This window comes from Photinus pyralis, unplaced genomic scaffold, assembly GCF_008802855.1.
Source record: "Photinus pyralis isolate 1611_PpyrPB1 unplaced genomic scaffold, Ppyr1.3 Ppyr1.4_LG1, whole genome shotgun sequence".
Lineage (NCBI taxonomy): Eukaryota > Metazoa > Arthropoda > Insecta > Coleoptera > Lampyridae > Photinus > Photinus pyralis.
In genome coordinates, this window is record NW_022170249.1 from 53,024,889 (window position 1) to 53,040,785 (window position 15,897).

At 36.9% G+C, this 15,897-nt stretch overlaps 2 protein-coding genes and 1 pseudogene across 2 annotated transcripts; 1 reads left to right on the plus strand and 2 right to left on the minus strand.

Moving 5' to 3' along the window:
- Nucleotides 1–2,073: 2,073 nt before the first annotated feature.
- LOC116158739 (trypsin alpha-4-like) lies at nt 2,074–3,030 on the minus strand. The gene is made up of 3 exons (XM_031471571.1): nt 2,891–3,030; nt 2,663–2,840; nt 2,074–2,611 (listed from the first exon to the last, which is right to left on the minus strand). The coding sequence occupies exons 1-3, from the start codon at nt 2,934–2,936 to the stop codon at nt 2,083–2,085; spliced, it is 753 nt and encodes a 250-aa protein (XP_031327431.1). The 5' UTR covers nt 2,937–3,030; the 3' UTR covers nt 2,074–2,082.
- A 3,315-nt stretch (nt 3,031–6,345) lies between these two features.
- LOC116162608 lies at nt 6,346–8,492 on the minus strand (annotated as a pseudogene).
- LOC116162621 (trypsin beta-like) lies at nt 8,491–9,353 on the plus strand. The gene is made up of 3 exons (XM_031476270.1): nt 8,491–8,532; nt 8,606–8,769; nt 8,825–9,353. The coding sequence occupies exons 1-3, from the start codon at nt 8,491–8,493 to the stop codon at nt 9,351–9,353; spliced, it is 735 nt and encodes a 244-aa protein (XP_031332130.1).
- The last annotated feature ends 6,544 nt before the right edge of the window (nt 9,354–15,897 follow it).

The window sequence follows — 15,897 nt, forward strand, 5'->3', positions numbered from 1 at the left end:
TTTATAGGGCGAACTTATACAGCTATCTGCGTCTCAAAGTAGTCGGGATAAGATAACTAGATTAATAACATATTTAGCCAATTCAACCTTGGGTCTTTCTTTTCAGGATTGCTTGAAAACAGGTTTATTTATTACTTACTATGTAATTAACGGTTACCTACTCATGTTATAATTGAAAGCCGTATAGGTATTGTAAGATTATATGAATGCGGGTGGAAAAATTTTCGATTTATTCGAAAGTCTGTAACCTTTTCATGGCACATTTATTTCAATTGGCACATCTAAAATTGGGAAGGGTAATTTATTTCCACTTCCTTAAAAAATAAATTTTTTTCAGTTCAATTTTTCGAGCGTTAATGTTAAATTAATTAACTAATTCTTAAATTCACAAAAATAATACTTTTTACTTATACTGCGAACATAACTAGTGTCCTTCCTTGGAAAATAAACTTTTAAACTCATACTTTGTAAGGTGTAATCTATCTAACGAAACACGATGGATTAATTCGAATTAATGATTTGTGATCTAACCTTCATCAACTTGCAATCAAGATATAATTAACTAATAAAAGAAAAGGAACTGGTGGAGAAAGTCCTAATGGCAATATGCAATGCATGAATCATATCTTTATATTGGTTTCATCGGGAGGGACCTTATCAAAGTTGTTACCTGAATTCCACCAAAACTCCAACTGAGGATTACAGACCTGGTCCCGCATGTTAAAACAATTTCCGAAATTTGATTATTTTCCATGAACCGTAAACGCAGTCAAATTTTTATCGATTTTGCAAAACCTAAGTAATTAGATTTTCATGGAAACCAAAACAAGTCTTTCCAATTAGTAAGGATTTCAATTTTGTTAGGTTAATCAGATAGAGAAAGCGATTTATAGGAACCCAGAAGAAAAATGAGGTAAATAATTGATAATGACTTTTTCGGTCAGGGAATACATAATTTGTAAGGTGCCAACATATTTATACTTACTAAAATACCTTTTTTCCAATATTCCATAGTAAGTGACGATTTACGAAACTAGCAAAGTAGAATATAACTGGCTTGGTTACCATTTCGGCTGACTTGACAATAAGACTACCTATACAGATTAAATTTAAAAAAAATATGTTTAATTACATCGATGAGACATCATTACGAATTCTTTTATCAGGTAGAAACTTCAAAATATTGTATAGAACGTTGTATGGCATACGTGAGTAAAGGCTCTAAAATAATCTACTGATACAATAAAATACTAAAAATCAGAGTTTATTCATTTTACATAAGATCGCTTAATTATTCCCCCAACATTTAAAAACAATTCATATATGTAGTAGGTAATCTTACAAACCTTACGGCTTTTAATTTTAAAATGAGTAGGTAACTGTTAATTACTAAGTAATAAATAAACCTGTTTTGACGCAACCCTGCAAGGAATGTTACCGAAATTGAATTGGTTAAATAAGTAATTAATGTTCTTATCTTATCCCAACTGCTTTGAGACGTAAGGAGCTGAATAAATCCGCCATATGAAAATAAAAGTGTTTTTTTTTATTAACTATGCATTACAACTCTGGCAAATTAAAATCTGTAACTTAGGAGAATTAAATTAAAAGACGACGGACGGTTTATTGTATTGACATATTGGAACAAGAGTTATTTTTTGTCAAATGAATCACCTTTCCTAATTTTAGACGCGTCAATTTTAATAAATATGCCATGAAGCGAGGTTACAAGTGCGTAAGTTCCCTAGCAGGTAGATCGAAGATTTTTCTGCCCGCTTTCGCAAAAAGGTGTGCGGATAAATTACAACTAACGGTATCCCTTCCACTTAAAAACCGAAGTCAAATGAATTAATTAAGTAAATGGAATGTTGGTTGCCTATGTGACAGGTATGAGGCATTCGAGGGACATTAAATTAGTCAGAAACTGTACATCTTTTTACGCTAAATGATGGCATCTAGCACTATCTGTTATGTTGAAAACGCACTTTGTCATTTGTAAACCATCACTGTGAATAAGTTTTACCGAATTAAAAATATATTGTAAAAATCATGTTTATTATTATCTATCTGTCTGTGTAAATGTTACAAGTTTTGATCGATGAATGTTCTGAGAGGAGCAACGTGGGCGTACACACCGGGATATTCGGGATGAGCGCATCCGTAGCCCCATGAGACAATTCCAACCTGCTTCTCACCAACTACGAGTGGTCCACCGGAATCTCCCTGGCAAGAGTCTTTTCCTGGACTGCCAAAGCAGATCATGGTATCGGTAATGCCACCACCGTAGCTTGCATTGCACTCTTTCCTGTCCACTTCTTTAACGTCAACGGCTTGTAGTTGTCGAGGAGAGGATCCTCCAGCTGATAGGGTTCCCCATCCTGTGCACACTGCTTCACGATCACCTTCTGCTGCGTTGGCTTCGACCATTGCGATAGGTTTGCCAATATCGGAATCCTTGATGGGTTCAGCAAGAGTTAATACGGTGACGTCATCACTAATTGTAGATGGATTGTAGGCTGGATTCTGTGCAATACTGGCCACCTTGATTACGACACCTTCAGAACCTCTGAAGGTGCTGGAGTGACGAATTGACAAGGAGCTTGCAGATGAGCTGTAAAATATTAGTTAAATTTAGGTAAAAAACAAACTGATTATTCATTACCCGCTGGTGCAGTGAGCTGCAGTGAGTACTTTGTTCGGTCCAATGATGGAACCACCACAAACATGGCTGCCGTAACGTTGCAAAGAAACTTGGTATGGATATTCCTCGATCTTGACGGGTTTTCCACCAACAATTTTACCATCCAGTCTTGGAGGTGTGCGCAGCTGTGGTCTGGCAGCTGGTGTGTAGTTTTTGAATATATAATTTATTTGAAAATAGGAAACGTACCTGATGCGATGGTAATTACGGTCAGAAGAAGTACTAAACGGAACATGATTGAAATTGTTCTGACACAAAATAAATTGCACGAACTATTTATAGTTCCTAGGACTTATCACGATAAACGAACCTAATAGGTACATTTTAAGCGATCTGTTTTTCAAATGAGTAATCACATTTTACGGTACAAACAAACCTTTCACCGAGTGATTGCAGAACCACTCAGCATTTAAGTATACCTACTTACTTTTCCTACAGCAATCAACTCGTCAAAAATTGTAGGCACATTGACAAATTTTCTAAATCTGAAAGCGTTCGACAAGTTACTTACCGATTTTAATACAGAACAACAAACTAGGTACTCACTGATTTCAATAAAGAATAACAATGTTAGGTACAATCCAGTGAATGTGCTTTTGAATACACCGATACATTTTTGTACATTTTTGTACATCATCGCTAGCAATTGTGTCTTTTAAGTTGCCAAGTCACTATACTCCGGTTCTATTATAACATGTCACTTTCTTAACAGACACTTAAGATAGTACCCACTTATAACGTATTTTAAGATTATCTTAAAAAGCTAATTATATTTAGGAGATATCAAAAGTGCGGATTCCAAGTTCTTCAAAGTTGCAGGACTTCGTATTCTGTCTCCCGCATTAAAACTTAAATAACGAAAGTAGAACGGAAAGAGTTAAAAATTTCATTTTTGGCTCGCAAAACTGCGTATAACAATAGCATTATTTTTTTGGACAATTTTCGATTAACGTTGGTTATGTGACAAAGATAATGACGTACATTTAGAGATATTGGAAAATATACATATAAATATAGGCACATGGAACAAAATTTTCAAACATACAGAATTGGGTTTAAAAATGTGGTAAAATGTCGGCGTATATTTTAACCCCAACAACGGCAGAGCTGCTACTCATTGGATGGTACCTGTAGTAATATACAAACACCTTATTTATGGTCTCATCCTAATCTAATTTGTTATGTTATATAATGGCCCGTATGAATAAAAGTAAGCAAATGCTTATACTTACGAAATTCTAAATAAATACTCGTAAGTGCTCCTTCGCACTGGGCGACTTAGCAGCGCTTCTAAGCAGAAGGACAGGACGCAGTGCAGCGCTGCTAAACCATGCTAAACAGACCAGTATGAAGGGGCAGTTACGAGTATTTACTTTGAATTTTGCAAGTATAAGCATTTGCTGACTTTTATTCATACGGGCCATTGACATGTCCTATAATGTCAGTAGCAATAATTTTGTTGAATAAAACCGTTTATTGTAAAGGTTTTATCTATATAAATTTATTCAACAAAATAAAATAGTCGGTCGGATATCAGTTAGTTCCACCTCCACGGAATAAGAGCACTGGCTACGAACCTTCGAGAACTTCCTCTTGGCATATATACCGACTTTGTGGTTCAATGGTAGAGCGTTGGGCTATAAAGCCGGAGGTCGGATGTTCGAACCTGGGCTGAGGTAAGAATTTTTCATCTGTGGCAGAGATGGGAACTCCCTTAGATCAGTTTCGAGCATTCTGCCAGTTACTCCGAATTAGGTTTTCGTGCAGTTTTCCTAGTTCGTAAGGTAAATACCGGGGTAGATAGAACAACTTAACACGTTCTGCAGATGCACCTCTAAAAAGCATTATGCGGATCACTCTGTAATTGGGCGCAAGCCTGTTGAGGACCCAGAACAAAAGAGGGATAATAAATAAATAAATCATCAGCAAGTGTTCAACTTATGACGCTGCTATCAGCATGTTAAACACGGTTTTTATCAAACCTATCAATGAAAATATCCTTTAAAATATTCTCTAGAGAATGCCAGTTTCAAAGCCGAAACTAATCGATCTAACAATATACGGGACGCTGACGCATTTATTTCGGGAATCCAGTCAAATAAGATAAGACGGCGATTCTCGACTCGAGAATCTGACGTTAAGCCTCGATGACCAGTACAATTAAACATTATCCTTAGAGATGGCAGATTAGTTCCCAACAATACAACGTTATCGGCTTGAATGCTGCTCAACAACATGGAGGAGCACCACAGTCTGAAGATCAGTGCGAGGCACATAACGTCGCAGCTTCGCCATCTTACAAAAATAAACGAAAATGTTTCTTTTGCGGTGAACGTATTCATCCCCGAAAGGAGTGCCATGCTGTCAACGAGTCCTGTCAGCTTTGTAATAAAAAGGGACATTTCGTTAAAATATGCGGCAGTAATAAGCCAAACAGTGCTGCAGTTTCTCACCTCTGCAGCTCCTTAAAGAAAGCAACTGTAATAACATACATTCAAAGGGTACAAGCTGAGCACTGTTTGATATCTCTCTATCTGCTAGTCGGCCAGTGTGATTATAAAAATTTACATTTACTAATAGTGAAGAATTTGATTATAGGTCACGACGTTCTCAAAAAGCCTTCTTCTCTTGAGTTAATTTTTGGTGGATCGAAAGAACCCATCAAAGTGTGCGGGTTTGCGGCAGCTTCTGTACCTGTGGTACCCTTATTTTCAAATATTTCTTTTGATCGCAAGCCTATTACTAGAAAGTTTCGAAGACATAGCGAAGATGATAAGAAATTCATAAAAGAAGAAATAAGAAAACTGTTGTTGGAAGGGATCATCGAAGAAAGCACTTCTCCCTGCAGAGCTCAAGTTTTAATCACAGAGAATGCCACTCATAAAAAGCGTCTTGGTATGCACAGACAATAACTAGGTATATGCTTCTGGACGCATATCCACTTGCAAATATGGAAGAATTAGTATCCAACATGTCGAACTACGGCATATTTAGTGCAATCGATCTGCAAAGTGCCATCAGATCCTAATGCTATCTGAAGAACGACAATACACTACTTTCGAAGCACTTGGAAACCTTTATCAATTTCGTCGAATTCCTTTCGGTGTAACCAATGGAGTGTCAAGTTTTCAGAGAGTTATTAATTGGATCATTAGGATCATCAGCAACGATTGGAGGGAACATATAGTCGATCCGTTATTACTATTCGGATAAGTAATTAACCCCACTAAATGCAGAGTTAACTTTTTTTACCTCACGTCGTCGATTAAACATAAATAATTCTATTAAACAAACTGCATCGCGTTATTGTTGACGTGCAGAATAAGAATGAACAAAATACGATACCGCAACGGTTAAGCGATTCTAGGTCGTATCGCCTAAGTTAAAGAATGTTAATTAAGGTGAATTTCGCTTGCACCCAGTTTTGTATAATTTTGGGTCCTTGTACAAAAATGGTTAAAATTTCAGGTGATTTTTTTTAACTTTTAAAACTATGTTCATTTAAGATGTATTGACAAGCTGATCAATATGCAAGGCAAATAAATCATTGTGCAAGCGATAGTGACATTAGGTAGGTTCACAAAATAAACAAAATATTAAAAAACTTCGCATTTATTAGTATTTATAGGGGGGTTGCATGTAGGTTATAAATTTTGATCGATGAAGGTTCTGAGAGGAGCAACATGGGCGTAGACGCCGGGATATTCTGGATGAGCGCATCCGTAGCCCCATGAGACGATTCCAACCTGCTTCTCACCAACTACGAGTGGTCCACCGGAATCTCCCTGGCAAGAGTCTTTTCCTGGACTGCCAAAGCAGATCATGGTGTCGGTAATGCCACCACCGTAGCTTCTGTTGCACTCTTTCCTGTCCACTTCTTTAACTTCAACGGCTTGTAGTTGGCGAGGAGAGGATCCTCCAGATGACAAGGTTCCTCATCCTGTACATACTGCTTCACGATCACCTTCTGTTGCGTTCGCTTCTACCATTGCGATCGGTTTGCCGATATCCGAATCCTTGATGGGTTCAGCCAAAGTTAATACGGTGACGTCATCACTAATTGTAGATGGATTGTAGGCTGGGTTCTGTGCAATACTGGCCACCTTAATCACGACACCCTCAGAACCTTTGTAGGTGCTGGAGTGACGAATTGACAATGAGCTAGCAGATGAGCTGTAAAATATTCGTTATTCTCGAGTACTAACTTAAAAGACTTTCTCATACCCGCTGGTGCAGTGGGCCGCAGTAAGAACTTTGTTCGGTCCAATGATGGAGCCTCCACAAATATGACTGCCATAATATTGCAAAGATACTTGGTATGGATAGTCCTCAATCTGGACCGGTTTACCACCAACGATTTTTCCATCCAGTCTCGGAGGTGTGCGCAGCTGTGGTCTTGCAGCTGGTGTTAAAGCAATTTTTGAATTGAATGTATTTGGAGTTACACTATGTAGGTAATAAAAAAAGATGCTACTTGATTCATATGAAGCACTTTAATGTTGGGCAAATAATAATCATTACATTTATATATTGGAAATACATTATTTGGAATTATGAAAAATGACATTTTGTATGCACCTCAGGCATTACTCGATATTTAACTCTCGGGCGACTTACAATCCCTCGGGCCAGAGGCCCTCGGGCTCTGTCGCCCTCGACGTAAAAATCTCATTAATGCCCTTGATTAAATGAACCAATTTGATGAATGTGTCTTTAATGTCTTTTGTCACTTCAATTAAAAGTTCTGTTGCCATTGGAATTAACTGAGAGATACAAGATAAAATTTTTCAGGGCACTAGCGCTATAATTAATTGTAATTATAGGAGTTTAAGGTTTTTGTTTTTAAATTAATAGGTATGTGTAAAAGTGGTATAAAAAGCTATGCCATTTTTTTGTCAAGTTGTGTGACCTTTAAGATGGAAAGGGGTGAACATTTTGAAAATGAACTTGTGATGGTAATGAGATGTTGCCTTTAGATCCCTCTCATGTCCATGTAATAAGTCCTTCCGACTCACTCGATAGAAGTAGGTAGATTTTTGTAGGTTAGGTTGAATTGGTTAATCCGTGATCCATTCGTTAAAGACCTTTTACTTGTTATACATCCCCTTACAAATATCGTAGGGAGTGTTATAAGCATAAAAAAATTTTTTTCTCCAACCACCTGCATAAAATCCTATTTTGTCACACTTATTGCTCTTCTAGTAGAAAAACGGTCACATCAATCACGCAGGTAGCCGCCCACTGCTAAACTCATGTCTTTTTTCTTCGCATGGGCTAGATAGAGTTGAAAATATAATAGTATAATTTGTCTACACCTCACAGGAGACCAGTTGTGCAGTGTGCAGGACATAAGGAGGTTATCGGTAATAGTTTTGCACCTTCAAACTCTTTATAGAGTTGTTTTCATCCTAGACATAATTCTAGATCATTCCAACCGCTTCGTGTACTGGGATCAATAAGTTTCGGAAATTAATTTGGCGTCGAAACTTTCATCTAAATTATGTGTTTTATTAAAGAATTCAAAAGAAAGAACTTAATGAAAAACCGTTATCTCTGCATAAAATAATTATAGCAATTACAGGTAATCGGACAAACACACTCCAATTATATTGAACGATTTAAAGTGATTTGAAAAGTGGTTTATTTGTATCGTCAAATATGAGTACATACTCATTTAGGAATCAAATAGTTTGGAGTGCAATTAGTTCATGTATCATGATAACGTCAAGTTCTTACTAGGCACTATAAATATTTCGCACAGTTTATTTTGCTTCAGAACAATTTCAACCATGTTCCGATTGCTACTTCTGTTAACCGCAGTCACCTTAGCAGCGGGTAAGTTATACCATTTTGAAATGAAATTGTATGTTCACAAATGTTTTAACATCAGGTGCAAAACTACAGAACGCCACACCTCCGAGACTTGATGGAAAAATCGTTGGTGGTAAACCGGTCAAGATTGAGGACTATCCATATCAAGTATCTTTGCAATATTACGGCAGTCATATTTGTGGGGGCTCCATCATTGGACCAAACAAAGTACTTACTGCGGCCCACTGCACCAGCGGGTATGAGAAAGTCTTTTAAGTTAGTAGGTACTCGAGATTAACGAATATTTTACAGCTCATCTGCTAGCTCATTATCAATTCGCCACTCCAGCACCTACAAAAGTTCTGAAGGTGTCGTGATCACGGTGGCCAGTATTGCACAGAACCCAGCCTACAATCCATCTACCATTAGTGATGACGTCACCGTATTAACTCTGGCTGAACCCATCAAGGATTCGGATATCGGTAAACCGATCGCAATGGTCGAAGCCAACGCAGCAGAAGGTGATCGTGAAGCAGTGTGCACAGGATGGGGAACCCTATCATCTGGAGGATCCTCTCCTCGCCAACTACAAGCCGTTGACGTTAAAGAAGTGGACAGGAAAGAGTGCAACAGAAGCTACGGTGGTGGCATTACCGATACCATGATCTGTTTTGGCAGTCCAGGAAAAGACTCCTGCCAGGGAGATTCTGGTGGACCACTCGTAGTTGGTGAAAAGCAGGTTGGAATCGTCTCATGGGGCTACGGGTGCGCTCATCCAGAATACCCAGGCGTTTACGCCCATGTTGCTCCTCTCAGAGCCTTCATCGATCAAAACCTATAACTTGTACACAACCGTTTAAATACTAATAAATGCGAAATTCTCTAATATTTTATCTATTCTGTGAACCTACCTTCACTTCACTGTCGCTTACAGAATAATTTATTTGCCTTGTATTATTGAGCAGCCTACCTACAGAATGATCCCACTACTAAGATTGTTACCGTTTCAGACCAGGTCTCCACTGTAATTCGATACCTCAACAGTTCCGATAATATTGAAGAGAGACTTGTCAGTATTTCTAAAACTACTTCGACAACTGGGAAATCCGTATTCGAGTTAGTAAAAAGTAGACTGGAGCAATTGAATATAGACTTGAAACAATGTGTGGGAAGTTCCTTCCACAGATGGTGCGTCTAATAGGAGAGGAAAATATAACGGTTTCACTGCTTGGTGGAGTTCTGTAGCTCCAACTCAATTGAATGTGTGCTGGTATGCTCATAGACTTAATTTAGTTGTGTGTGACTGATGTTACTGGAACAGTCACGGCATATAACATGGTAAACCTCTGTCTGGATAAGAAAATGAACATATTCGCGACTCTTAAAGAAAAAACCCTTGAATTTGTAGCATGGGCTAATGAGCAACTGGAAGGTACCAACATTAACGTAGAAAACGACTTCAGGGACATTCGAGTAAGGAAGAGAAAACGGATGGAGAGAGAGAGCAATGCAGCGATGATCCCATATCAAATGCTGAAAAAAATTTGAGGTTGAAGTTTTCAATGTTATACTTCGCACTAGACCGGGGGGGTTTGGGGGGTATGGAATCCCCCATTGGAGAGGGGGGTCATCCCCCGGGATTTTAATAGCTTTTGTACGTGTTTTTAGACTTATTTATGTCTTTCCCAGACTGCACAAAAATATATAGGATATCAGTAGGCCATTAAATATGGCATTTCAATTTACACTTTAGAATTAGATCAAAATTAATTTGAGTTATTTTTTAGTTAACCGAAGTTGAAAAAAATTTTATTTGCAAGACCTTCCTCATACAATTGTAATTGAGTTTATCTGAACGGCGACATGTTTCGGCTAAAAGCCATCATCAGGTCCTAAAAGATGTAGAATAACAAATTTGAGCGTAACCTAAGGTGACAAAACTTACATGAACAACGGTAGGAAAAACCGGTTAAACCGGAACAATTTAAACATTACAATTCCCCAAAGGGGGGAAGAGGACGACGCAAATAAGAGATCTAATGTCTAGGAGGGAACAGCGGACCGAAAAATACAAATGAACCAATGCATACTGGACATCTAAAATAGAAAATTGAAGTTTTAACCTTTTACAATATCACATCTTAAAATACTTACAAATAGGTTAAAATAACGACAAAGAATAACACATTAAGTGTATAAAACATAATTAATACCAATCACCACTAGGTGATGGTTTCAAAAAAACGGAACAATTATACAAAACTCCATTAAGTGAATGACAAGCACAATTTTGACAAATAAAATTTTTGACAAGTGAAATTGGTTAAACTGACAATAACTAAACTAGAAAAAGTTCTTAGTTCTTTTCAGTTTAACCAATTTCACTTGTCACAAATTTTATTTGCCAAAATAAACTACATAACTAATCATAATATCTTACAATTACTTTTATTATTATGAATTTGTTTGTAAAGACTGGTTTTGTATTTGTTTCATGTTTTACTACAAATATTGTGCTTTTACACATAAATCTGATATTTAGCTTAATTTATTTGGTTTTATTAATCATTTTTCTTCGTACGGTAGAATTTATTTTTGTATATTTGTAATGTTTTTCAGTTATGTACATCAGCTATTTTCCTGCGGTCTTCAAGCGGTATAATATTATATTTTACCATGACGACGTTCTTGGAATTCAAATGGCCAGATTTGAATTTTATATAATTCAGGAATTTGAACTCGTTCAATGCTATGAATCAAATATTTGAAATTATGTGACCATATTGGACAAGCATATTCCAGAGTACTCCTACAATAGACGTTAAATAGGGTCACTAAACATAGACATTACGAAAGGATGCACAATTTCTTTTAGTAAAGCCCAGCACTTTGAAAGCTTTATTAACCTTTTCGTATATGTGTTGGCTAAAAGTCAATTTTTCATCAAAGAGTACACCCAAGTCCATTATGTCGTGAACTCTTTGAAGCGGAGTATCATTAATCGAGTATTTAAATTCGCGAACTGTTTTTTCCTCGATGCAGTAAATAATTTACATTTACTAGCATTCCGAGACATGCAATTATTTAGGCACCATTTGCTCAATTCATCCAAATCCCTTTGAAGTAAAAAGATGTCCTGTGCGGTTGAGATAACGCGAAATAATTTCAAGTCATCTGCAAAAAGCAGGCAAGAAGTGTTCTTCAGGGAATATGGTATATCGTTAACATATATACTAAACAAGAGAGGTCCAAGATGACTATCTTGGGGCACTCCTGATAAGGCTTCTATCAAGTCTGACCTTTCTTCAGCTACCTTTACTGTCAACTTCCTCTCAGATCAATATGAAGTAATCGATTTTAGCATAACTCCGTGAAATTCAAAAAGCTCGAGTTTCGTTGTCATAATTATATGGTTTCTGTTTCATATATCTGTATATATGATTTCCAGATGTGCATTATTGTGAATAGCTTCATATGCTGCCTGTTTTAGTAGGAGAAGGTTAGTGGTAGAAGATCGTCAATTTCGGAATCCATGTTGTTCGTCGCAAAGGTAATAATTGATAGAGTTTTTGAGTTTCTCATAAACAATTGATTCAAAAATCTGAAGAATTGTAGATATTATAGCAACAATTCGATAATTAGCTATGTCTGATTTACTTCCTTTAGTATAAACTTTTACTGAATTTGATAAGCATAATAATTTCGTATTTAAAATTTCGCGCGTTTTCTGCTAACTGCCGTATGTTTTTGGTGCCACTTATCGCTCTCGCTCTTACTTTCCGCGAAGTCTGGGCGCATTTTCGGGACCATGAGAGCTTTAAGGCCTATACTTAAGTAAATATGATAATTAATACCAAAAAGAACTTACCTTAATTTATTAGTAGGAGTACGACAGTACGTTTTCTAATTTCAAATGAAAAGATTTGTTAATGTTAAAAAGCAAAAACAGAACTGCAAACACACTTGAAAGCTTTAACAGAACTAAATCCTAAATATAATTATTAACACAGTGGCAGATTCAAGTTTAGGGTAAGGGTGTAATTACAAATAACAATAGTAATCAGTGTTGGGCAGTAATCTCATTACATGTAATGCGATTACATTTTTCAAAAAATTGCAATGGGTAATGAGTAATTAGTCTTATTTTGGAAGGTAATAGAAAAGGCTGTAATCCCATTACAATGTTAACGTAATCCCATTAATCTATTACTTTTAAATTCACAAGAATGCAGAAATGCACTGTACGTATTAAACAAGTTGTAAATCAGCATATGCATGGTGAAAGCGCATTTTTGATAATGCAGATCAGTATTTCATTAGCAAAGTTCCCAATGATCGATCTCACGAGTAATCTAACTCAAAATAGACTAGAGCCTGCACATCTACACTATAATAGAAAGCTTTTAGTGAAAATTTGGTCTAGCTATTGTAATTACTGAGATCTCAGTCGACAGCCAGCCAGCCATAACGAATATAATAGCTTATTTTTTTTAAAAATGCGCTTAAAAGCGTAAGCAAAACAGAAAAGTTGCGTTTCCTTCATTCATGCAATCATGATTACCTACACGCCGTCTCCACCGTACCAGTGGTCGTTGTATTTTTTATTCGTATTCACGTTTCGCCGTATCCGGTATCGCGTCTATCAATTGCATTGTGCGTTTGCCATTTATAAACGTTTAAATTTAAAGTTGCGATTAGGATTTATTGCTTTCTAGGAAAGGTAGACTGAGATAATACAAACATTGCTTTAGAAAACATAGAACCTCGAACCTTTCGAAATCCTCAAATTTCTTTTTCTCTTATTTTTCGATAGAGATATGATGCAATCAAAATATAATGAGCATTCCGGCCACAAGGATTTTTCTTCAAAGATAACTGGTATTCCAGATGCCATAATAAATCAATTTGTGATCAATCCGTATGTGACGGTAAATCATTGATTTAATTTATTTTGAGGGAGGGGTGGGGGAGAATTGCGGTTGTTTGGGAAATATTCAACGGAAACAAAATGTATAAGATTTCCTTTGTGCAAAAGAAATAGTTGAAATAACAAACACTGAATATTTACTGAAACCCATGGTAAGATTTGCAGTTTGAAAAAATTCCCCGTATTTAGATTAAAATGCCTTACAGTCCTTGATGTAATGGATGGTTTCCTCAAAATATAAAGCTTTATATTGCAAGCATTACTTTTATAAACCAATTTTAGAGAGGCTATTAATATTAAATGTTTACATTCGACTTTAGTTTCGTGGTTATGTGGGGTGCGTGACGTTACGTGAGCCTGCAATACTCGCAAAGGCGATAGTGACGTTCAGTGACGCAACAAGCGCCGCAGACACCGCACAGGATCGATACAACCCCCCTCGCTTACTTACACACCTGTGTACCTATACCTGCGCAATTTCTGCAAAACAAATAATTTAAGGAATGCAACCCACGTCAGTACCCCTTTCATGCATTTATCCCGTCAAATCTGGAGAAACATGTATTGCAAACGAGCACATTCAGGAATGTACATGTGGAGAACTTGCAAAGTTGAGTAGTTAATCACTCACTTCATTTGCGTACGTTTGTTAAATTCAAAGAACAAGGTCCAAAAAACATTAAAGCTGCAGTCGAGGAAGTTTTGCCATTGTTGATGAACTCATTGTCAAGTGAGCGGACTAAAATCGTTTAACTACCGTGTAGTTTAAAATTCCGTATAATACGAAGGGGAAATAACGTTAATTTTAGATGTATACGCGAAAACACAAAGTTCATTTTATTCCTCTTAGCTTACAAGTTTCGGACTTTCGGTTAACCGCTCGCTCTCTCAAAAAAAGCGGTTTAAGTGCTTTCAAAAGCTTAATGAAATTACTGAAACTTCATTGCTAGAATATCCGCATAAGACAAAAACGTCAAACGAAATAGGAAAGTTTGCAAGACTTTCTCAGAATTTCCCAGAAACACTATACAATTGGAAGGTGCTAAGGTTGACTTATTTAAATTACGCATTCTAGCAAATTCTTTAGTGACAAATAGTGGTACACCCTTCTCACTTTCTAAACTCGAGTAGTAGTCACTGAAATAAGTGATGAAGGGAAATGCAACTAAGAAACCGCGTTAGATCATGCAGAGGATGTTCCAACTAAAAAGAAATAGTTATTTTCTGTGTTATTACCTTACTTGTTTATTTTATTTATCATAGTGTTATAGGTTTCATTTACAATAGTTCTTTGTTTCGCCACCAGAGGTCGTGCAGTTGTTTTCCGTGATACTTCAAATTCTATCCCTTCTTTAATTTGCTCTTGCGTATAGTTGTATTTTTTCTCTCGGAGAAGATCTGCCTTCGCAGTGGTTACGTGCACATTTTTCTCTCGATTCTTGACTTATTGTCTACCTGAAAAGGGATATGACCATATTTCTTTGGAGTGGAGTTTATTTCTGATATGTTGTGGCTGCTGCGGTGAATACGATTAGCGGATTTATATTTGCAAGTAATTAGTTTTTCCCTTCCTCAGCGCTCCCTCATGCTTCTCTCATTAATTTTCATAATTATCTCTTCTGGATTACTTTTTTTTTATTATCTACCTGCATAGTGGATACTACTACGTCAATATCCGTTTTGAAATAATTTCGAGGCGATCTTAGTGAGATTGACATTGACGACATCACGGGAGACATTACATTACTTACTTTGAAAATTTACACCTGGAGATTTCAATATTGTTCCTGGTGTCTAACTGCACGTATTATGAAACCTTTCGGAGATTATTGCTTCGATAACTCTGATTCTTACGCTTGTGTCGCTACGAAGAATGTACCTTCCCAGACCCGATTTTGACTACGGTTTTCATGAAGTTGACGTCACGTTCATGCTTTTATGCACAGATTTAAACGGACAATTCGTTGTCAGAATCAGAATTTTGCTTTTGCTAGGGTATAATATTATAACCGGTGGCAACATTAACCTCGTCTAATAAGGCACTTAGAGGTGATCTCTAATTTAAGAGAGAAATCGGATGCACTTACAATAAACTGGAACAGAACGTATAAATCCAAAGAGTGAATCTAATTTGTGTGCAAGACAGCCCTAGCTCTACTTCATTCACAAAAACTCTCATCTTGAAGTCAACTTATTTCCCAGTCGAAGCAACGGCCCTTCCAGAGAGCTGTGCTGTGTTCCTCCTTCCGATTTCAAGGAACGTTTAGGTTCTTGATCTTTTAATCCTTTGTATATGACGTTTGCATCGATGAATGATACTGATACTAGACGTATCATCGATCCCTTCACCATCATCTAGTCTAACCTCCTCTTCCTTGCCTAGGGAGCAGTTTGTTTGTCCATTCGGAGATTGAAACCCGGTTTTTCAGTGCAACACGTTGTAGTGTATGATTTCCTT

Coding starts and splice junctions, on each gene's coding strand:
- LOC116158739 (XM_031471571.1), bottom strand. CDS start 2,936: ATGTTCCGTTTAGTACTTCTTCTGACCGTAATTACCATCGCATCAG. Junction 2,841..2,890: donor CGTAATTACCATCGCATCAG/GTACGTTTCCTA, acceptor ACTACACACCAG/CTGCCAGACCACAGCTGCGC. Junction 2,612..2,662: donor GCAGCTCACTGCACCAGCGG/GTAATGAATAAT, acceptor AATATTTTACAG/CTCATCTGCAAGCTCCTTGT.
- LOC116162621 (XM_031476270.1), top strand. CDS start 8,491: ATGTTCCGATTGCTACTTCTGTTAACCGCAGTCACCTTAGCA. Junction 8,533..8,605: donor TAACCGCAGTCACCTTAGCA/GCGGGTAAGTTA, acceptor GCAAAACTACAG/AACGCCACACCTCCGAGACT. Junction 8,770..8,824: donor GCGGCCCACTGCACCAGCGG/GTATGAGAAAGT, acceptor AATATTTTACAG/CTCATCTGCTAGCTCATTAT.